Raw genomic sequence first — 23,270 nt, forward strand, 5'->3', positions numbered from 1 at the left:
GTGACAAATGTATCTGTGAGTTTGTTTCTCAGACCTGAGGTATTTGGCAAGGACGCTGCGCCTTGGATTGGGATTGGGATCTGGTGAAGCCAGTGTTGCGGTGGAGGAAGAGGATTCCTCGGCCTCGGAGTCGTAGTGCATAAAGGGTGCCATGTTGATTACTATGTTTCATGCCATCGTCTGCCTGTTTGGGTAATATGCTCTATTCGCGAGTCTGGCCACAATGGAAGTCTAGGAACCGTGGGTCTGCTCCACGATTGATCATGCTATCGCTACTCTTATATACAGGCCAATACAGATTCTTGTCATTAGAAGATCGACAGGTCGCCACGAGTAAGTAGATCGCCCGACCATGCAAAATACAAGGACATCGCATAGATATTCGGCACCAAGATGCAAACGAAAAAAAAAAAAACAAAAAAACAAAAAAAAACAAAACAAAACGCCGGCTAAATGACGCCCCAGACAAACAATTCTTGGAATAATGCAAATATTAGGTCAAATGGGGCATTTTGTACACAGAATCATCGATCGAGTCCAACATAAAGAGGCGCTAATTTGTCTAACGAAGTTGAAATAACCATGACATCTGGATAAATTGATCAGAGGTTGCCGGAGAGCACAGCTTCCGTGGCTGCAGATTGAAAGTTAGCAACGAAGACCATAGATGGAGTAGCATCGGAATTGCTTACCAGAGTTGATATACGGGCGTTTGGCATCCAAGTTGACGCCAAAACGTCTCTCGAGCTCCTGCTTGATGTTCTTCTTCGTAACGGTCATCAAATCCGCCGTGCGTAGAATGTCGCGGATCTCCGAAAGAATGGCGTCTTCGCTTGGTAGATGGCTGATGTCTTCCATTTCCATGTCCATATGGCGGCTCATCATTTCTGATGGTGCCAGCGACATTCGAGACATATGGCGAGGCAGGTCGAGTTGGGACATCGGCCTTGTACCGGGGAATCCATACTCGGATTGCGCCGTAGGGTGGTACTTGGTGCCATACGAGATGCCCGAGATCTCGGACCGATCGTCTCGAGACGTCTGGGCGTCCCACAGCTCTGCCTGGTACTCCTCCCACCTCTTCTTTGGAATAGTTTCCGGGTCGAATTTTCCTTCGTCTGATATGACGACCCTGCGGCCCTTCTCTCCAGTGATGACACGAGTATTACCCCAGGAGAAGTCATCCATATGCCAAAATGAATAGAGCGGTAGGGCCAGTGCATATACGGGCATGGCGAGAATGTAAATTATCATCCACCCAATCATTTCCCATTTCCGGTGCATGATGAAGATAATGGCCTGTAGACCATAGATTGCAGCAAGAAGGAGGAACGACGTCCAAGGAATAGTCGATGTGTCGCGTGCGAGCCAGACAATCAAGTAAATGATGTAGGCGATGGTGACGGGCATAATAATAGTACTGATAAGGTCAATAAACACCACGAATCTCATACTGAAGCAGCAGAAACCACAAAGTTGCTGAAGTGGAATCAGCTCAACAAGGTTGTGCACAGTAGAGTTAATCCAGCGGCGACGTTGGGAGAGGAAGACAGCCCAGCTTTCCGGAGCAATGGTCCAAGCATGCGCTCGGAAGATGTACTTGGTTTTGAACTTTGGATGATGTTTCAGAAGCAGAGTGGTCAGGTAGCGATCTTCACCAAGATGCAGCAAATTCTTCATATGCAGTGTGTCGACACGAATCTCCGAGTAGGATTCCACAACTTCTTTGCTGACGAAAAGCGGCTTCCCAGTCTCGGCAGATCGAATGCGGTACATGGTGAAACATCCAGGCAAACAAGTAATGGACCCAAAAAGACTCTCGAACGCCTTGGTGAGATTGTGGGAGATGTAGTATTCGTAGACTTGGATCATAGTCACCGCAGAAGTTTTGGCATTTGTAAGCGATGTTTCACCGCAAACGCCAATTATACGGATATCGTTCAGACAGGAAGAGACCATCCGGGTTGCAGCATCCGGGGCAACGACAGTATCGGCGTCGACTTGCAGGATGAATTCGTAGAAAGTTGGATTGACTCCAATGATATTCCGAATCTGGTGGTGCATTTCAAGTTCCATGGGGCTCATGGGGAGGTTGTAATGGACGCGGTTCAGGAATCGCATCAGAACCATCTGCGAGTCACGCTTTCCACGGTTACCAGGCCGCGAGACTTCGGATGGCTTTCCAACTTTAACAACGACGAGGAAAGGAACGATATGGCCCTGGACCTCGTACAAGCCGGAGTAGACTTTACCCATATTGTGTTGCTTCATTCCTTCACCCAAACTCTCGAAGCTAAGCGGTTCTGGATCAACTGTTTCTGGAACACCCAAGATATCGAGAACAATTCGAGGCGTCGGACGATCGTTGCCTTGACCGATGATCATACCATCACAGATAATGACGAGAAGTTTGCGCTTATCGTCATACCGCATACGGGCCATCGAATCGATAGCACGGCGTAATGATTCTTCGTCCTCGGTGTACGCCGGAACTTGACAGATGATAAACTTGTCCAAGTTCTCTGGAAGGTTTTTCTTCCCAAATTGCAGCGCAGCAAAGAATTTGAAGATGACAACGGAGCAGATGAGAATCGAGATTGCAAGGATGAAGTACTGCGCGAATTGGCATTGAGTCGAGTTTCGGGTATCGACATGGCCGGCGATGAAAAGATTGTCCAGACAGTTCATCATATCAGTACGCATCTTGGGACTAATCTGTAGATTCTCCCAAAGCTTCGTAATGTCTTTGCCAGGTTTTTGCTGGAAGAGCTCAACCACCAACGGATCCATGAAGTCAGAATCGACGCCAGATATATCCTCGCCCTCCCGACCTTGAATACGGCGACCTCCAGCGATGTAAGTTGTCAAATCGTAGACTTTCCCGTTAATACTTGCCACGTTTTGGTCTTTATCCGCTAGGGTTTTCATATATTGAGAACTGTAACCGATCCAGCCCTTGTAATAGTTGGCCTTGAGCACCCTCATCTGTTCAGTGTACCAGTCTGGGCGATAGTCACCACCTTTTCGGAACCATCTGAAGTCGTGGTACAAAGAATTGGCGTCGCCAGAACCGACTGTTTGAACAGAGCCCGTGAAATTCGTCGGCTCGTAACTGAGCAACACTTTCGGATCGACCTTGCCATTTTTGCCAGCACACAGGGCTGAGACTTGAACTGGGAAAAGGCCTGTTGAATCCTTACCAGCGTATTTCTTCAACGCTGACTGCGGGACGATATTTGGATAATGTTGGGGCATGAATTCACCAAGGTCTAGAACTAGACCGCGGATGGAAGTATATGCACTGTTACCGTCCTCGCCGTCATGCGACGACAATTCTGAAGCGGAATAAACGTGTTGAGTAGGGCAAATCAGCATGGGGAACCCGACAATGATAAAGATCGCAATACCACAGCACAACCAAATCATAAGGTTGATTGCAAGCTTTTCACGCCAAGCAACTTGAACATCCTTGCGCTTCATCCTACCGATATAACGGATGGCAGGAGTTGGAATGTACCAAGTGAGAAACCAAACGAGGGCCATCCAGCGCTTTCGACTGCCGGAGACGGTTAACTCGTCGACTTCCTCCATTTGCTTCTCATTCCCCTTTTCAAGCATTTGTTCCCTTGTTTCCAAGTTGCGGAACATATCACCCGAATTGAATGCTGAAAGACCAGCGTCAGAGCGTCCGTCGAAGTCTCGACTAGCATTGGATCCCTGCTTCGATTCGTCCCCATAGATATATGCACCGGGTGAGTGGTCGGCGGGGTTGAGTAGTCGGACCTTGGAGTCGGCATAGTTCGCCGAACGGGGATGGAGTAGTGCATCGCCGCCATCATCCTCGAGACCGTAGGAAGGAAAGACGCGCTCGCCTACCTTGGCAAGGTCTGCCCAGCATCTTTCGCTGAGGAACACTCCTGTACTGCCGACCCGGGCTTCATTGCCAGGCCAACGTTTCTCGTCTAAGACGACTTCAGACTTCTCCTTATCACTGCCCACCACGATATTGCCCACATCTGCGAGGCCAAGGAATTCAGCAAACGGCAGGAAGACGCTGAAATCAGCATTTCGCAGTCGTTGACTAATTTCAGCAATTCCCAATGTCTGCACCTGCGCTCTCACACACTTGCTATCAAACTGGTTTGCGATACGTCTGTCGTTCGGCTTTAGGCAAAAGACAAAGTATGGGTTCAGGTTGTTGGCAGTTAGACATTTATTCACAATGTCAAGAGACGAAAGGAACTGTCCGGCAGCGCCTTGCATGCCGCCCATGAGCATTCCGCTCTTACGCTTCGCTGACGAGTTCTTGGCTGAGCTGCCTGCTTGACTTTCCGACTCATACGGATCTTCAGCCACGGCGGCATCGAAGGTGAGCCGCGAAGGAGGGCTGGCTTTGCGCCTTGCCATGCTAGGCATCCGAGTTGGCTTTGAGCTTACTTGGGCCTGCATTATTGCAGATTTCTCTTTAGGATGTGCCACTGTTTGCAGGGCGTCTTGACCGAAGAGCTCTCTCACAAAATCGCTTCGAGTAGACTTCATGAGGTTCATCAAGTCCCCAGAGATGACCTCTCCGTTCTCCTCGAGAAGGCCAGTGGCGGAGTAGTCAACTTCTCCGGCAAAGTGCTTCACAGTGAAGGATGAGCGAGCATTTTGTGAAACCATACCATATCCAGGCTGTGCCCCGGCGGAGCCAGCATTGATGGCAGTGTTCTTATTCTCGAACCGCCTATGCACAGCTTCAACGAACTGAGCATCTGTTCTTCCACGTCTAGTTTGGTCGTCTAGAATACTCAGCAACCCGTTGCCTTGCTTCAATAGACCACGCACGGCATCGGTGTTGTCGAAATAGCTTGTTGCGGGGACGGCAACCTCCTCGCGTTCCAGCATGTCCGCCTTGCGATCGAAGAACGACCGGAGACAGAAGTTATACAAAGATTCGATCGCTGCGTTGTTCAAAAGTTGATCAAGCGTTGAACCGGTAGAGCATGCTTGAGCAAATCCAGGGAAGTCGATGATTGATACCGTATTCGCCACGCTGTCTTCGGCAGCACAGATTCTTTGATTCACGTTCTCAATGACATAGGCAACCAGAAGTGAGTATAGGACACGGGAGAGCTCGTCTGCGTTTCGTCGTGCCCCTTTCGGTTCAAGCATGACAGTGACACGCTCTCGGTGGATGGTTTTTGTGCGGTACCCAAAGCTTGTCTCTAATTCCCCAAGACCAAGGCCGAGAAATGCGGCAACGATGGATAGAACGTCCTTGTTTTTCACAACGGTAACTGTCTCGCCTCCTTCGTGGGAATACCCACCGGATTCTTCCGCACCAGTCATTGTGGCTTGTCCACTGCCGAAGTCGAGCTGGCCGATGTGAAGGATAGCAGCCAGGATCTGACAGATTTCAGCAATTTCACTCCGAGGAAATTCCAATTTCCGGAGAGCAGTCTTGAAATGTTGAAATCCATCAGCGTCATTGATACCGACTTTCAACTGGGTTGGGTGGCCCAAGTACCTCCACCTCTTGTGATCAGCAGACGTGAGTCTACCACCGGCAGTTGTAACATGGATAGAGCTATCCAAGCCCAAGTGTGACTTCTCGGCAGCGCTTGTTCCTGCCAGCAGATAGTAGAGAGCGTGGAAACTCCGTTCACCGGTAGGAACCGAAGCAATTCGGCTACGCTCAAGTCTGTGCTCGATGATCTTCCCGCCAATCAAGGTGGGATGGATGGCGGAAGATCCATCATACTGTAATTCCAAAAATAAGCCGGCCTTCGAGGCTGTAGGCGTCGTTAACGATTTGGTGGTGGTAAGGGTATCGAATATAAAGGCGGCATATGACAACCTTGACGACAACGGAGTTGATGAGTACGAGAGGAACGATGAGAGAAGGTGTGAGCGAAGGGTCGTCTTTCCAGAACCACTCTCGCCTCTATCAAGTCACGGTTAGTGAGTAGAATAGGAATCTGAATAGGGAATAAATGCTTACAAGAAAACAACCGCTTGGTTCTCTCCTCGACTACCGAGACGGGTATACGCCCTTTTAGCAAGATCCTCCGCCTCGCCCATAGCACTACCATCCTTGCCGCCATCAGGACCTTTTGACGATGAGGTATAATTGTTAAGACTTATCAATGCGTGTGAAGAAAGCCGTGCGGTGGGAAGTCCGACATGGAAACTGCATAGTAGACAGTTAGATTGGCCATTCTAGGGTATATCAGGACGGAACAGGGAGCGTCATACCGGCTAGCTAGATGCGCCGTGAGATGGGTATCGGATTGTAGATGGGCAGGTAATGAGGGAAGTGACGACTGCACATGGGACGGGGTATGTCCCGCTGGTGATGTCCCAGCCATGGCCAGAGTATCCAAACCTCGACCACGAGGAATCGTTTTCGGGGGGTATTTATATAGGCTATATTGTCACAGCGAAAGACCCTCTTGAACGATCCAAAGGCGCAAGCTTCGGGTGTGATTAGATTTTTGGACTGGTGGTGTTTTCTAACGGCGGTGGCAAGTGTACATCGCCTCCACAAGAAGAACCGATAGTGAAGTTAGGTCACTCAATAGCTCGCTAGTAATTGGATATTGCTGGAGCAGATGTAAAGGAAGACCGATCGAACAGCTGTATCTGAAAATTGCGGCGTGACAAGCGAGCGGCCGGAGCGATCGTGAGATGGAGAAAGTTGGAGAGCGGCGAGAGGTTGAACGAGAGACAATCAAAAGTAGATTAGGATTAGAAGCGACGGCTAGAAGCTAGAACTCTCAACAAACAAGTAACGAAAGCAAAGCGAAATGAAGCTGAAAATGAAGTGGAAAAGAGAGCAACAGCAACAGAACCAGAGGCGGGACAACAACCGGCGGCGGCCTTTCTCTGGGATGACCTGTGATAAAGGGAAAACGATGGCGGAGAAAATGTGTAACAGCCTGGTACAAGCGTGTGTTGAGGCGCGTATTTTTAATACACCACAACAACATCAATATCCCTCCGGCCTCCACGCAGTTTTACTTTGATGGAGCAAATGGACTACCAGACCCAGATCCTATTCTTCACTACCGATTTTAATTAAGTACGGATTATTTTATTTATTGGCAGCAAGGAATTAGTGACGGAGAACTTGGCATTTATTTGGTCGCTCGCCCTCGATTGGGAGTGTGCCCATATCGCGACCGTCAACAAATAAAAACCTCCTGGTTGGTCCCTTGGTTGTGCTCCGGGCGGGCGAACCAAAAGAACCTCGGGACCCTTGGTCAGACTGCGCTGCGGTTCTGAATCTGCGGTTCTGGAGACAGGGTGTTTCCCAAAATAGCTATTCAATACAGCGGGCCTCAGGCGAGAAGAAAAATTTGAAAAAATAGTCTCAGATATGATACGGAACCAGACCAGATCGAAGAATGTGAGACAGAAGACTGGTCCAATCGGCAAACCAATATAGCGTCAATCATCCAGCGCCACGCATCCAACCGACTCAACTGAGGCCCTCGATACGCGAAAAGGGGCTGGAACTTTTGCAAGCTTCCCCTATTCTGATCGGACGCGCAACCTGCGCAGGACCAATACATGATGCAAGATAAATATCCAGGGACCCGTTAATATAGGCTGTCATGCCCATGATCAGCACCAACCCCAGCTTTGCCGGCAGGATACAGATTACAGAGTGGATTCACTGAACTGATGATGAGCAGCTCGCAGGTAAATGAGGAGGGGATGCGCAACCGACCGAACCGAGTGACAAGCTCCCTCAGGGAAGTGTCAAGTGGCCGACCGATCAGACAATGATCAGGCCGGTGGGTCTTTTGGGGATTCGGCGCATCGAAAAATACGAAGGATTGTTTGAATGTAAAATTTAACTTTAGCTTAAATTGGATCTGGCTAGAACCTTCGATCGCTGCCGAGTATAAATAACAACAAGGCGTCCACAGGGCATTCCGCTAGAGAAGGAGCTGTCATCTGCTTCTATTCTGGCATCACCTGCAAGGCGATCAGAAGAGAAGACTGCTAACCGTGGCGATCTCCGATATTGATTGGTGGTGGGTGAGACACGACCAGAAGATTCACGAAATTCTTCGCGGGTCTGGGTGAGACACTGGATGTTATTTTAGGGTCACGGACCCCGCTGATACTTTTTTTCTCAAGCCGTGATTCGTCTATTTGAAGAGGATGTTGATTCAATGTAAAACCTTGGGCATGTAAAATATAGAAGTTGTTTACTGTGATATTCAATATTCAATGCTGGCTGTTTGAGCACACGCAAGGTACAACATTATCCCATCGAGGGTTGTTGCTGCTGGGAGCCTGAGAGACGGCGAGAGCGCTCAAGGGACTGGCTAGATAAGGGACCCCGAACTCAGCTGGCAGAATTGGCCACTAGGGATTTCTGTTATGAGTCGATCATCAGGTCTATTGCATGGAGACCCGTGTAAAATAGCAGGTAATTTTCAAACCACCAATACAAGTAGTCCAGTTCGGATGGAGTCGCCCAAACAACGCTGAAGCAAAGCAATTCACTCCGCTGCATCACAAGCGACTCTGTCTTTTCTCACGCCTCCTCTGTTTCGCCTCCTCTTTGTTTTGTCCTCCTGCTCAATACTTGCTTCTTGTGCTTTAGCTGCTTTCCAACTTTTTGTTCTGTTCTTCGTTCACCTTTGCTTCGAGCTGCAATAATCCCCTTATCTCTCTAATACTAATCTGAATTGACGGACTTTTGTTTTACGACCCTCGTTTCCCAACATTCGCTTGATAAATCGCTGGACGGACCCAAAGAACACACAACATACTCGTTCCGATCGCATCCTATCGTTTCAAACCTCGAAATCATCGTCGTCACTAAACCCATCCCCCAAACGTGACTCTGACAACTATCTGCAATCAAGTGGCACTCCTCTAATTTGCTTTCCAAGCGTTTGACGTTCTGCGATCACCCCATTCCATGCATTAAATCTCGCACGATAGCTTCACTCGGTTCTCCAGGGGACCGAGATACTTTGATCGAACCGAACGATTTTAGAGTTTGAATAAAACGGGAACGGTCACCATGTCGAACCGCTTTTCCGTCTATTCCACGCAGTCGGCTGGCCTGCCTGGTGGCCGACCACAGGGAAATCAGGTCTCAACCACGTCCTTACTAAATGCCCTCCATGCACATTACACCTCAGGGCTAGCCTACCAACTGGATGCAGGGTCGAGCCTCGTTGTCAACAACTGGCTTACTGCCAGCCAGGTCAGCCCTGACGGTCACACTGGAGGCGCACTAGACTACGAGTTGGCAGTAAGAGCATGGGAACATGCTCGGCGACGAGCAGAGGATGGTTGCATTGTTCTAGGGTGAGTTTCCCGTTAACATATCCACATATGTTGCTGATCTCCTTGTAGCTCGACTCACCAATCGACTCCATCTGTCTTTGAGCCTTTCCTAGCAACGCTTCCGGTCTCGACTCCTGGCGTTACTTTCACGGCCCTTTCCGCTCTGAAACCATTTTTACATGCCGTAACATCGTTCAACCCCTCCTATTCTCTCTACTCTGCACTCTCCGCCAATTTCGCATTCACTCTCAAGGGTGACCTTGTATCCCTCAAATTGGCTCTATCAACTTCGGGCATCAATGTTCAAAAGGGCTTGCTTGATATTCCCACGGAACCCGGGTATCGTGCGTTTGATGTATTCTACTATCTGTTGACATCATCATCGACGCAGGCAGAGCGGGAGTTCTTGGGTCTAAAAGAACCTTCTGCATATGTCCTACTGAACAAGTCGGGGACCTATGATCCACCTTCATATATTCCCACTGCTGATGATGCCGCCGCCGCAGAAGACTTTAGGGCTGCTCTGAAAGCAATTGGGATCAAGGGCGCTTCTTTACGGAATCTTATCTCCATTCTCGCCGGTCTTCTTAAGCTTGGCAATGCAGCTGGATTCCTAGTGGATCAGGACGAACTCGAGGAGACTTGTGAGGAGGTTGGGGACTTGCTTGGCATAGATCCCGAGACTCTCCTACATAAATGTGCTACCGACGAGCGGGAGCTTCTCGTTACTGGGATTTATGAGGCTTTGGTCGACTGGGTCATAGGCAAGGCCAACGGGGCCATTGCCAGCGAGCTCCAGGAGAACCGCGCTGACGGATCCGATGGGCAGTGGAATGATGACGACACCGTGAGCATTGCCGTTGTTGACCTGCCCCGGCCAGCCTTTGGAAAAGCAGTGGCGCTTCGGAACGTGTTCGATGACAACCTTGGGATCAATGCGGAGATGAAAGAAGATGGTGTGCCGGCGCCCCCTATCGGACAGGCCATTTCAAACGAAATGGCGGCGGCAGTGGAGCAGTTTGGGCCAGATCTCGGGCTCAGCATAGACCCTGCGAAAGAGTACGAACTCGATAAGAGACAGGGTGTTTTGGAAAAAGTGGCAATCGATCTCGATACAGATTCGTTTCTGTACCAACTCTTGGCTCCAGACGAGAGTCAGGGTATTTTTGTAGGAAATAAGGGCCGGTTTGATTTTGCCAATACTCTCGGTAGCAGCAGAGTATGGCATCACATATCCGTCCATCCCAGCGATGATCTTCCCGAGGCGATGAATCCGTCCGCGCCGACAGCCACCTGGTCAGCAGCTGTGGTCTCTCGGCAAATTCGTGAATGGCGACTTGCAGAATGGGCCAATCGCCGTTTAAAACAATTCGATTTCACCGCTGACTTTGACGTGGATGAGTTTGTCAACCGCTATGCTCGACTAGGCTGCGCTGATGGCAGAGATGGCGTGGAAAGTTGGCTAATGGAGAGAGGATGGACGAATGGTGATGCCTTCGTCGGTCACCAGCGGATCTGGATGCGGGAAAGTGCCTGGTGGGAAGCCGAGACGATGATTGATCTCAAACCAGATGAGCCACCGTCGACGCATTCCTACAACTTCGGTAGCGGCATGCTGGATCCGAATTACGCAGGCACACCAATGGCCGAATCAGCCAGCCTACTCGGTGGCAGCCGCGATAACCTCCTACAGAGACAGAGTGCAATGGCACCCAGCGTTATGGGCAAGTCTATCGCGCCTAGTCTCCCTCCAACTCTGAATATGACTGGTGATTATGGCCTGGGGGGCAAGGGCGATGATAAGAAGTGGGACAACGTGTATTACGATGGCGATGCAGAGCTTGGGGACCGGAAACACCTCGAAAGGGACGAGATCACCTTTGGCCGTCGCGCTTGGACTATGTTCGTAATGGCCCTTACGTTCTGGATACCGTCATTCGCCCTACGCTACATCGGACGAATGAAGCGTCCGGATGTGCGGCAGGCCTGGCGAGAAAAACTGATCTTGGTCCTTTTGATCCTTCTCTTCAACGGCATTGTTTGTTTCTACATCATCGCGTTTGGTGACCTCCTTTGCCCGGATAAGGACAAGGCCTGGAATGAAAAGGAGCTTAGTTGGCATGCTGGAGATAATGACTTTTTCGTCGGCATTCACGGTAAAGTTTATGATATTACCAAGTTCGCAAAGCTCACCCATGGCGATACAAAGCCTGAAGCAACTCCTTCGCTTATGGAGCCATTAGCGGGTTTGATTTTGGATGCTTACTTCCCGCCTCCACTCACCCGGATGTGTGGTGACTTTGTGGATGATCTATCAATCAGCTTGCGAAACAATGATACTACTGCCACCCAGGACCAACCCCTCGCCTTGCATAAAACTGGACCGCGTGACCAGCCTGATCCGAATACTAAACTACACGATATCAGTTGGTACGAAAAAGTCTTCTTGCCCAAAATCAAGGGGTATCACAAAGGATCACTTGTCTGGACGCGAGATAAGGTTAAAAAGGAAGCACAGGGCAGCAGCCAACGGCAATGGGTCATTGCGCACAAAAAGATATATGACCTGACGGACTATTTCTATACACTTGACCAACAGAATGACAACAGTGACTACAACTTCCTCCCCAGCGCAATCACAGATCTGGTTAAAAATAACCCTGGTGAGGACGTCTCAGATAAGTGGCCGCTGACGTCGGAGCCCTTCAGCTCAGCTCAAAACTGTATGGATTACGTGTTCTACAAAGGAGACCTTGATTTCCGTGAGGAAGCGAGGTGTACGGTCAACAATTGGATTCTCCTGTCATTCACCGTCTTGATTTGTGCCGTTGTTTTGGTCAAGTTCCTTGCAGCTCTCCAACTTGGCTCTAAGCGTCGCCCAGCTCCCCAGGACAAATTTGTCATTTGCATGGTCCCTGCCTATACCGAAGGCGAGGACTCGCTCCGCAAAGGCCTCGACTCTCTTACTGCTCTTCAGTATGACAACAAGCGCAAACTGATCTTTGTGATTTGTGACGGTATGATTGTTGGTGGAGGTAATGACCGGCCAACACCCAAGATCATCCTAGATATTCTTGGCGTGGACCCCAAGATCGACCCTCCGGCATTACCCGTCAAGTGCGTTGGTCAGGGAAGCGAGCAGCTGAACTACGGCAAGGTGTACTCCGGTCTATATGAGTATGAAGGAAACGTGGTACCCTACGTGGTCGTTGTCAAAGTTGGCAAAGAATCCGAGCAGACCAAGTCAAAGCCCGGTAATAGGGGTAAGCGAGACTCTCAGGTTCTTCTTCTCAACTTCCTCAACCGCGTACACCACCGTGCACCGATGTCCCCTCTTGAGCTTGAGGTTTTCCACCAGATCAACAATGTCATCGGTGTCGATCCGGAGCTCTACGAATATTGTTTGATGGTGGATGCCGATACGAGTGTACGAGAAGATTCGCTCAATCGCCTGGTAGCCGCATGTGCAAACGACGCTCGCATTGCTGGTATTTGTGGTGAGACGAGTCTTCAAAACGAGGAAAGAAGTTGGTGGACGATGATTCAGGTCTATGAATATTATATTTCCCATCATCTAGCAAAGGCCTTCGAGTCCTTGTTCGGCAGTGTTACGTGTCTTCCGGGATGGTAAGTCTATCGCCCCCTTTTAATTCCCTTCAACGTTCTTTCAACTAACGGCTGCAGTTTCTGTATGTATCGTCTCCGCACAGCCGACAAGGGCCGACCCCTGATTGTATCGGATAAGCTTCTTGAAGAATACTCGGACATCAATGTTGATACTCTTCACAAGAAGAACCTGTTGGCCCTTGGTGAAGATCGATACCTCACTACTTTAATGACCAAGCACTTTCCCACCATGTCGTACAAGTTCATACCCGATGCCTTCGCTAGCACGGCGGCACCTGAGACATGGTCGGTTCTTCTGTCGCAGCGACGTCGTTGGATCAACTCCACCGTCCACAACCTGGTTGAATTGGCGGCTTTGAAGGATCTTTGTGGGTTCTGTTGTTTCAGTATGCGTTTCGTCGTGATGGTCGATCTCCTGGGAACTATTATCCTACCCGCGACCTGTGTCTATCTCGTATATTTGATCTACCGGGTTGCGAGCCACACTGGACCTTTCCCGCTTATTTCCATTATTATGCTGGCTGGTATCTACGGTCTTCAGGCGATCATCTTCATTGTTAAGCGCCAGTGGCAGCACATTGGATGGATGATCATCTATCTCTGTGCTTACCCTATCTACAGTTTTATTCTTCCCTTGTACTCCTTCTGGAAGCAGGACGACTTCAGTTGGGGTAACACTCGCGTTGTTATTGAGGAGAAGGGTTCGCAGCGTGTTATTGCCGTGGAAGACGAGGAATTCGACCCGCGCAGCATCCCACTTCAGCGCTGGGATGAGTATGCTCTGGCCAACAACCTGCCCGGGCGTCGGGGCGACTTCGCCATGGGTCAGGAGAAGGGTTATTTTGGTCCTCGCTACATGGATGACGCCGCGATGGAAATGGACGACATGCATTCGCAGTATTCATCTGTCAAACCTGCGTCGACCATTCTCACAGGATTCCCCGGCCATGGCCGAAACACCTACATGCCACCACAGTCACCAGCACCCTTTGGCGGAAATATCCCAGGCAACAGAAACTCGCATTTCTCCACCTTCTCTCGGTACACCGACCAACCTCTGCAAGGTCCTAACCCGCAGGCGCGGAACATGTCCATGGGTAACCTCAGCCAGTTTGACAATAGCGGCATGACCAACCGAAACAGCGTCGGAATGATGCAAAGCACGGAAAACCTTCTTGGACTACAGCACCGAAACTCGCGCAGCCCAGTCGGTGGGTTCAACTCACGGCCTGCCAGTGCATTCGACTTCCGTGGAGGAGCCATGAACGGGCCTGACGAGGGTTTGATCACGGAGGCCATTCGAAGCTGTCTCGCAGAGGTCGACCTCGACACTGTCACTAAGAAGCAAGGTAAGCACCATGTCCCTTATAACTCTAACGGGCCAGATGAAAACTAATTTTTTTTTCCTGCAATAGTTCGCGCCTTGGTTGAGCAACGACTCCAGACAACACTTGTCGGAGACAAGCGAGCATTCCTTGACCGCCAGATTGATAACGAGTTGGCGAACATGTGACGCCTTTACATTTGATATTCTTACGCGTTAAAGGGAATTTGAATTTGATATTAATGTAGCGCTCGTGTGCAAAAACAATTTTGAGGACAAAGCAAGGCATCAATGGCGTTTGGGACTCACTTTATACTTCTACTCAATTATCTTGAGTTGAACTGAATGTATTTATCAGCGAAGCAAATACCTCTACAATGTTAATACTCGTATCTCAATTTGATACATTAGCTATCCAAAAGCATCTTATCATCATAAGTCGTAACTCATCATAGTAAATAGTAAATAGCAAATGCAAGGGATCCAGATCTTACCACCAAGAAAACCACCCTTTCTTCTCTGGCCCCTTGGCCTTCGCGTTGCCCTTTCCCATCGCTTTCCCATCCTCCCCATCCTCCCCACCAATCTTCCCATTCCCATTCAAACCCCCATTCCCATTCTGACTTCCATTAACTGCCTGCCCCTCAATATCCATCTCACCATCACTCTCACCAATATCTACACCCCGCTCCCGCTCCCGCTCCCTCTCAAAATCCTCCTCCTCCACAACACCCAGCATCTCCTCAACAGCCAACAAATCCCGCTCAATCATCTCCGCCCAGTTCTGCACATCGCCGATTTCCTTCAGCCCATTACGCGCCTCATCCGCCACCTTCCCCCACTCATTATTCTGCTTATGCAGGTCCGCCGTCGTCCGCGCGAGCTGTTCTTCCTGCGCCCGCAGCGCCTCGGAGTTCCCATGTAAATTCTTTGCGCGGTCGACTAGATCTGATGTGTAGTTTGCGCCGAGGGAGTGGAGGGAGGCAGTGAATGCGGAGACGGCTTCGCGGGTGGGTTTTTGGGGGTCGGAGGGGTCTTCTTGGGGGTGTTGGAGGTTCTGGGAGTTGGGAGAGCTTGGTTGGTTGAGTGTCATTTTGGTGTTTGATTTTGTTTTATTTTGGTATTTTGTTTTTCTTTGGGAAATTGGGTGGGTTGGGATGCCTTGATGATGGGAATAAAGATGCAAGATGGATATAAGTTGGGTTTGGTGTTGAGGGTGGAGGGGTTACACTATAGCCAGTTATGCAGACACATGACTGCTAGTAGCTTAGTTGCAGATTGTCCGTATGTAAAGTACTATAGTTAGCACTGGGCCTGAGCAGAAAAAACCGCAGTAATAGCCTTTCGGGATACAGAGCAAAGGTGCAGCCAGCATATACCAGCATAAACTAAGTATAGATCGAGGAAACATGGTAGACTGGATGGCAGTTTGGTTGAGCCAGAGGAATCGGCAGTCATGTGATTTTCTAGGCGGCCTTTGGAACTAAATGCAAGACTATGGTGCATACCAAGATAGATTGCAACCCAACCCTAATTGCGCACCTAAGCCCTAAATGAATCGTACGTACAGGTGGGTAGCTAGTTTATTAACTATATGATCGTAGTTTCTGTAGGCATAGAACTCGCGGAGATAATCTGAAAAGGCTAGGACGAAGTTGTAGTAGACTACATAGTGTAGTCAATTTTATATCGCCTCATATTAAAGGTCTCTGTCACTATATACGAGAGGACGATGAGTATCGTATCCAAGGCATTCCAATGCGTTCCAAAATTCCTACAGAAAAGCACGCAAATCTAGCCCGACTCAGCTGCCAACCCTTGCAGATACTCCTTCCAGATATCCAACCTGCTTAATGACCCATTTTCATCTTCATCACTACTCCCATCATGTCCATATGCAGGCGCATGTTCATATTCATTCCACTCCTCCCAATGCCGCAAACTGAAAAGATGACGCATCGTCGGCCGACCATGCGGGCAGTTCCACGGTTTATCGATGGTGCCCATATTCCGCACCACGCGCTCCATCTGCTTGTGCGTTAACGTCTTGCCGATCATGATACTCGAGCGGCATGCGCGCATGGCGAACATCTTGCGGACTTTACTGGGGCGGGGGATGTCGATGTCAGTACCCGTTTTTGTATTTGACGTTGATGTTCTTTCGGAGAGGAGGACGATCAGTTCTTCTAGATCCCGCGTATCAAAGACGACTTCCTTGCTTAGCGGTAACGAGAGGAGACTACATCTCCGACCAATAGGTTCGTCGCCGCTATCGTCGACATCAATGACGAAGCCGTTTTTCTCTAGGGCGATTTGGTTCTCTATGACGATTTCCTCCTCGACGGCTGTGAGGTCGAGGCGTTTGGGGTGGACGAGGCGTTGGTTTTGGACGACTGTTGAGGATTGGAGGCGCTCGAAGTTGATCTTTTCGTCGGAGGCGTGCTGGTCGATTATGAAGAGTTCGTCTTTGGATTCTGTGGAGCGGGTTGCGAGGATGAAGCCTAGGTTGAATTGGCCGAGGATGCGCATGCGTGCAAAGTCGTCTTTTGTGACTGTTAGGGATAAACGCTCTTCAGCTGCTACCTGGGATAGCCCTGTGTCCTCGGCTTCGTTTTGAGAAGATGGAATACCCTGTTCAGTAGGGTTGTTGAGATGCTCTGCTTGAGACTGGATTCTGGATATTGACCCGTTGATAGTAGTCGAGAGGTTTACGGTGGAATCTCGATGACTGACGCCTTTGTGCAGTTTATTTGCCCGGGTATGGCTGTTTGCTTGTGCGGCATTCTCTGCTGCCTGGATAAGCCGTTGGACTTCGGCTTCTTCGTGTTTCTTCTTCTCTTCATCGTTCATGTCCCCATCTATGCCCTCATCTGAAGGCTGTTCTTGCGCCTTTTTGGTGTCCCTTTCACCAGCTTCGCTCGCATTATCCTGATCAGACGGGGCGAAGGATTCGGCATCTTCCAGCTCTTCGTCAACTTCGCTTTCCACTTCCTCCACTTCTGCTGCTTCCTCTTCTACACCCTCATCGCCTTCGTCTTGGTATTCGTCTTGGTCTTCATCCTCAATATCCTCATCCTCCTCGTCGTCTTCTCCTTCACTGTCTTGAGACACATCCATTTGAGACCCCGGCGCCGCAAAATCCTGCATACGACCAAAAATACTCGGGCGAGACGGTGTATGGATTCGTCTTTTTCGAGCTGGGCGAGTGGTCGAGTCACCAGTCGTGCTCCTCTTCCTAGGCACGCCGCTCCCTACCATTGATGTTACTGTCCTATCGCCAATAGTGATGGTTGCCATCTCGGCCGGTACACGTCTTGGTCTCATTCGGTCAAATGCATTCTGTATAGCGTCTGGGGTCTGGAAATCATCCTGTGTGGGACCTTGCGGTTGGCTCGACTGCGTGCTAGGCTCATCATCGTGTTGAGTCTGTGTGTTTCCGTGGGGCGTTTTCTCGCCAACGAAGAGATCGTCATCGGAGGATTCCTCCTCGGCAGTGTGATCATGGGTCTCTTCCTGGGCTGGTGCGTTGCGCGTCCGGGTAGGATATGGAACAACGGGAGACTGCTGTTTGCTAGGCGTCCGCGTAGGAGACGGTTCATCTGGCTGAGTACCACGCGCTTTGATATTCCCAAGGAGGCTCTTCATCCTGTCCTGCGGATTCATTGGGCTCTTCTGCTGTTCTCCCTCACTTTGATTCTCAGCATCTACCGATTGCTGGCTCCCGAAATCAGCTTTCGCAGCCGAAACCGTTGGTGTTTCCGGGTATGAACGCTGTCTAGCAACCGGCAACTTCCCAAGAACCTGCGATTGAGGCACGGTTTGGTCCGTCGAGTCAAACAGCTTCTGAAGCGACTGCTTAAGTGACTCGATAAGTGCCCCCGCATCATGCAGCAAAACCGTCCGCTTGTCCGGAGACACGTTCACATCGTAGGCATTCGTATCCATGTGGAAGTCCGCAAATACAAACGGCGATTGCGCCACATTGAAAGATTTATATACCTCATTGAACGCCTTGGCGATCTGCGGCAGCGCACACGGCCGCGAGTTGACGAAGAACATCTGCCGATCAGGCGTTTGGCGTCCCTCGCCGAAAACAGGTCGCGAGACATGCCCACGGACCTGAATCCTATTCGTGTCTTCTCCAGCAGTTCGTCTTCCAGGCCCTGACGGTTCAAACTCCAGCTCGAGATCCAGCGGTATCAATGCAAGAAGTGTCTTTGCGCCGTAGACATTAGCGATATTCTCCTTTGTCGTCTGGTTCCCGTTCGTCGTGAAGACCACCGCGTTTTTCTTGGCTAGAGTATTCTTGACGCTAAAGCGCACGCTTGTGCTAACGCAAGCGTATGCATGTAGCAGGTTCAACACTTTTCCATACTCGCGTTTAATGTTCTTTTCCAACTCCCGCCGTCGAACGGGCAGTTTCTTGAATAACCCCTCCACTGACGCTGTTGTGCCCCTCTGTCCCGCGACTATCTGTGTCTTTTTCAGCTTTCCCGATTGCTCGAATTCGAGACGGGTTGCGCGCGGCGCTTGGTCGGCTTGGGCGGTTGTGATGCGGAAATCGGACAGGGCGCATAGTGACGATAAAGCTTCCCCGCGGAAGCCAAAAGTTTGGAGGCGGAGGAGGTCATCGAAGGAGGAAAGCTTGGACGTGTAATGTTTAAGGGCTGTTATAATTAGCTTTATTTCTCTACCTGGGAAGAAAGCGAAATTGAGGGAGGGTAGCCAGCTACGTACCCACGTTATCGTAGTTCTCCGGGGAGATTCCGCTGCCATTGTCTTGGACTTCGATTAAGTCGAGGCCATTGTTTTTGAATCGGATCTCTATGAAATGTAAGCATATATATAATATGGAGAAAGACAGATTCTGAGCTTGCTCGCTTGCTTGAGACTGACCGATCGATGTGGCACCGGCGTCGAGGCTGTTCTCGACGAGCTCCTTAATCACCGAGTTAAGGTCGACAATGACCTGGCCGGACTGGATTTGATGAACCTAGAGTGGAAAAGGTCTGATTAGGAGGCGTAGGCAAAATAGACGAGGGGTGAAATACCGAGCGGGCCTCGATGGCCTTGATGGTCGCCATGGTTCCATCGTGAGGGCGAAGTTGAAGAGGAGACGACGCGCAAGTCGCGTCTCCGCGCGGAGATCAATTTAGATAAGACACAAGCACTAGACTAGTTACGTATCAGTATCGAACAGTCGAGGAACCACGGTCCACGCAAATCTTACTCTAGATGATATAAATTTGTTGTTATTTTAAAAACTTCGGTTTTTTGGTGCTTGAATAATTAAGGTGGCCAAATCCTAGTGGGTGGATTAACCCTAATTACAAAGTATAGATTTTTCCCAACACACAAGAGGGAGAGAGCGAGAGAGATATACATATATATACAATGAAAGAAACAAAGAAAGGAATCCCGAGTATTACATTCCCAGCTCAGGAAGCCAGCTCAAATGCCGACCCGCTTTCAAAAGATTTGACATCACCAATGCCTGCTGGATCCCTACTCCATGACCTATCCGGAACAACGTATTGGCAATCCACTTTACGAGCTCCGGTGATGCTCCAGCGCAGTCAGATGCAACAAACAACGGCCATATCAACCGAGTCATGCCTCCGGTTGGCGTGCTATTCCAATCTTCAAGAGTAGAGTCTTCGGTTGCCCCGAGGTGATAGGGCACACTGGCACAGATGTCTTCGGTTAGTTGTTGCGAGAGGGCCGTGCAGTTAGAAATTGTCCGTTGATGCTCAACGGCAGCCACTTCATCCTTCCGAGCAAGGTGATCGGAGAGTGCGCAAACGACTTCCAAGAGAATAAGACGCACGAAGCGATAATCGTTCCACCCTGCTGAGACCACCGTGCTTGGGTAGAGATGGTACTGTTTGCCATAAACGCGTCGGAAAGGCGAGCCACAACTGTTCTCATTTGCAGGTTCAGGGTTATCTATAACGGCATAGTGCCAGCTAGAATCGACAAACATTGCCCAGGACTTGAGCTCTGTGTCGAGTTTTAAGGCCTCTTTCACGACCTTGGCTGGCTCTATAAGCGCACCGTTGCGGAGACTGGCACATATATCGGCAACTTGTGCCATAAGGAAGAAGAGCTCATCATCTGGGCTTGCTCCGTGGCCACGATAAGCGATGGCTTCGTTTGAAAGCTCGATCATCCACGAAGGCGTGGGCTTTTTAAGCCAGAAGTTACCTAGGATCTGCTCTAGTTATTATACGTTCCGCCGAACTACGCAAAGCAGGTATGGGATAATTACGATATTCGTCCGAAATTGAGAAAATAAGCCCATCCCGATTGAGTCCTTGAGTTGGTCGGAGCCGCGCAGTTCGAGGAGTTTGGCGGAACCTTCTGCATGGTTAAGATATTTTTCCAAAAGGGGACGACCATTGCATGTCAATATCTATTAGATTAGCAGAGGAGTCTTTTTTCGAAGATGGTCCAAATACGCACCTCAAACATGCCCAGGAATCCCACTGCTATTAGACTGGAATTCGATACGGACATTGTTTCGTCACTCAGAATTTCATTCAGTTCTGCCAACGCCGAGATGTACGTTTCCCGTGCGCTCAGCATGAGCTGCTGCGACTGGTGGATATTAGACAGCGCAGCTAGGCCTACTGCATTGAGACTCGTGGTGACAGCACGTCCTGCTGGTGTGCATAGCACGTGGGGTAGGAAACCATTCACTGGACCTCGACCGCCTGCTACACGGTCTCGGGTGGGATATCGAGACAGCATAAAAGCTGCACCCTGGTCGGCCAGCGGGACGGAAACATGCTGCTGTATAAGGGAAATACTAGCAGTCTGGTCCAATCTCCGTTTTTGCGGCGGAGAAGGAACCAACGCAGAGGAGGAAGGTGATGAAGGCGAGTTCCTCTTCTTCACCTCGTCAGTCTGGTCGTAGAATCTCCCTGCAGAGACATCCCGATATCCGAAACACTCTCTCTTGGCTCGGATACATTGGGAGCAGAATGGTCTTTTCTGGTCGCACTGCGTTTGGGCATTAATACGAGATTGGCTGTGAGAAGGGTGGCCAGCGTACTTTGAGATGGCGACTTCGACAAGGACCGCAGGCAGCACTGAGTTTCCCTCTATGGACCATGGAAGGCGGGAGGAGTGAAAGATCTATAAGCGACGTCTTTTCATCAAAAGGATCACGGACACAGAGTTCGGGCAGAGCAGAAGTATAGCGGGGATTTAAGAAGACGCGGAGTAGAACGATGCTGCCTGAGAGTGAGAACAGGTGCGGCTGTGTCTCTGCAGGAATATTGTCTGGCGCAGTCTTGCATGCCTCTCCCAATCACAGCCGCCAGCCGCCCTCCTCGGACTCTCCAACGTCCAGTCCTTCGACTCCTCCCAGCCCGGTGGGTCTGACAGCCTGCAGCCCAATCGCACCAGCTGAAGCTTGGCTGGCGGTCTCTCTGCGACTCTTGCTCTCCACTCGCTTTGCTTTCCACCTCCTGATTGCTCGTCCAGCCATAAACATGAATCGGCCACCAAATCGACTTGGAGTCTTGATGTCTACCGTGTCTCGAGTCTCGACTCCAAATCGACCCTGGACGCGGCCGTTCTGGGAATGTCGCGCTTACGAGTATCAGCCTTAGTCGCCGATCGGGCCTGGCGAATTTACCCATGGAGACAGATGAAATAAATAAAAATAAAACAGCGCGTATATTGCCCTGAGCTGCTGCTGCTCTCGGTTTGGAGCCGTTCCAGAAAATCCATATCCATACCCTTTCTCTCTCGATACACCACCATGGTGAACGGGGTCTATGTGGCCGGCCTGGCCCTCTATATGGTCCTCCTTCCTCTCACTATCTACAACTTCTGGACCCATCGCCAGGCCGGCTTGCTCGCCTGGTATTATCTCGCCGCTTTCTGCATATTGCGGATCGTTGGCGGTGCCCTGGGTACCTCTCAGGGGGATAGTCTAGCTGCCAGCATCCTCATCGGTGTTGGGACGTCCCCGCTACTCCTCAGTGTTGATGGCCTCGTCCACGAAGCGTACGTCCACCAACACTTGACAAACCAACCTTGAGAAAACAAACAAACCCGATAAGAAACATAGATACAAAAACTAACATCTGTTTTCTGTGTAAAAGTCGCGCCTACCGCAATCCCAACCAAAACATCAGCAAATGGCTCGGCTGGGGCTTCACCTACATCATCACGGCCCTGATGGCCGCCGCAATCGCCCTCACAGCCACAGGCGCCATGGATGTCTACAAGGGCAACCCCAGGCCCAACCCCACTAGCTTGTCCCATTGGAAGCTCGGATCGGCGCTGATGATCGTCGCCTGGGTGCTCGAGGTCGCCTGGACTTGCTTCTCTTTACTACCATCTCAGGCGCGTAGAAACGCCCCGGCGTACTGGCAAGGGACTGTGGTATGCTTCCCGATCTACCTGTTCTCTATAATGTATTGTAGCTAATCAGGTATTGTCTAGATTCTCGGCGGAACCCTAATCGCTCTCTTCTTCCTCGGAATCAGGGTAGTATACGCCCATGTAGCGGTTATGACGCAACGGCAGGAGCTCAGCCCTGTGTATGGGACGACCGCGGTGCGCTTGGTGCTCATGTTCTTCCCTGAAGCTTTGACGACGATTCTCATCATCTTTATTGGGTTTGCGACGGGACGAAGTTCGTCTAGTTCTAGACCGCATGGCCGGAGGAGGATATAGGCTAGTGTGGTTCTTTCGTTTTCCTTTCTTATTTAAATATTGGAATTATAGAGCGATAACATAGAGATTGATGATATAGAATTTAGACATGATGTTATGCGATACCTCCTCAGGTCTGTTATGGCTGTTCCTCCACGGCACTTGGAAACTGGATGATAAACCGTATCCTGATCCTGATTATCTGCTACAAAGAGTGACGTTACGTTGATTCTCTTTCTCGAATAACGGGGGCCATGATTGTATAAAATTCTCTTTCGACTATACATTTCTGAAATATGGATGGGTATAATAAGATAGGTATGTACGAATACGCTCACAGGTAGATGGATGG

At 50.1% G+C, this 23,270-nt stretch overlaps 6 protein-coding genes across 6 annotated transcripts; 2 read left to right on the top strand and 4 right to left on the bottom strand.

Annotated features, from left to right (window-relative positions):
* Nucleotides 1–602: 602 nt before the first annotated feature.
* On the bottom strand, nt 603–6,350 carry chsE (chitin synthase class Va; the record flags this gene model as incomplete). Its single annotated transcript, XM_041706372.1, has 4 exons — nt 603–634; nt 693–5,926; nt 5,984–6,172; nt 6,238–6,350. 4 exons carry the CDS (start codon nt 6,348–6,350, stop codon nt 603–605), a joined length of 5,568 nt encoding a protein of 1,855 aa, XP_041558765.1.
* Nucleotides 6,351–9,028: 2,678 nt separating this feature from the next.
* Nucleotides 9,029–14,437, top strand: csmB (putative chitin synthase; the record flags this gene model as incomplete). Its single annotated transcript, XM_041706375.1, has 4 exons — nt 9,029–9,318; nt 9,367–12,924; nt 12,982–14,273; nt 14,340–14,437. The coding sequence occupies 4 exons, from the start codon at nt 9,029–9,031 to the stop codon at nt 14,435–14,437; spliced, it is 5,238 nt and encodes a 1,745-aa protein (XP_041558766.1).
* A 301-nt stretch (nt 14,438–14,738) lies between these two features.
* APUU_51284A (uncharacterized protein) lies at nt 14,739–15,341 on the bottom strand (the record flags this gene model as incomplete). Its single annotated transcript, XM_041706376.1, has 1 exon — nt 14,739–15,341. One exon carries the CDS (start codon nt 15,339–15,341, stop codon nt 14,739–14,741), a length of 603 nt encoding a protein of 200 aa, XP_041558767.1.
* A 701-nt stretch (nt 15,342–16,042) lies between these two features.
* APUU_51285A (ATP-binding mismatch repair protein PMS1) lies at nt 16,043–19,332 on the bottom strand (the record flags this gene model as incomplete). The annotated part of the gene is made up of 4 exons (XM_041706377.1): nt 16,043–18,915; nt 18,986–19,072; nt 19,145–19,241; nt 19,300–19,332. The coding sequence occupies 4 exons, from the start codon at nt 19,330–19,332 to the stop codon at nt 16,043–16,045; spliced, it is 3,090 nt and encodes a 1,029-aa protein (XP_041558768.1).
* A 341-nt stretch (nt 19,333–19,673) lies between these two features.
* APUU_51286A (Zn(II)2Cys6 transcription factor domain-containing protein) lies at nt 19,674–21,362 on the bottom strand (the record flags this gene model as incomplete). The annotated part of the gene is made up of 4 exons (XM_041706378.1): nt 19,674–20,459; nt 20,517–20,660; nt 20,711–21,250; nt 21,303–21,362. 4 exons carry the CDS (start codon nt 21,360–21,362, stop codon nt 19,674–19,676), a joined length of 1,530 nt encoding a protein of 509 aa, XP_041558769.1.
* A 654-nt stretch (nt 21,363–22,016) lies between these two features.
* APUU_51287S (uncharacterized protein) lies at nt 22,017–22,939 on the top strand (the record flags this gene model as incomplete). Its single annotated transcript, XM_041706379.1, has 3 exons — nt 22,017–22,264; nt 22,363–22,645; nt 22,706–22,939. The coding sequence occupies 3 exons, from the start codon at nt 22,017–22,019 to the stop codon at nt 22,937–22,939; spliced, it is 765 nt and encodes a 254-aa protein (XP_041558770.1).
* Between the last annotated feature and the right edge of the window lie 331 nt (nt 22,940–23,270).

Source organism: Aspergillus puulaauensis, chromosome 5 (assembly GCF_016861865.1).
Source record: "Aspergillus puulaauensis MK2 DNA, chromosome 5, nearly complete sequence".
NCBI lineage: Eukaryota > Fungi > Ascomycota > Eurotiomycetes > Eurotiales > Aspergillaceae > Aspergillus > Aspergillus puulaauensis.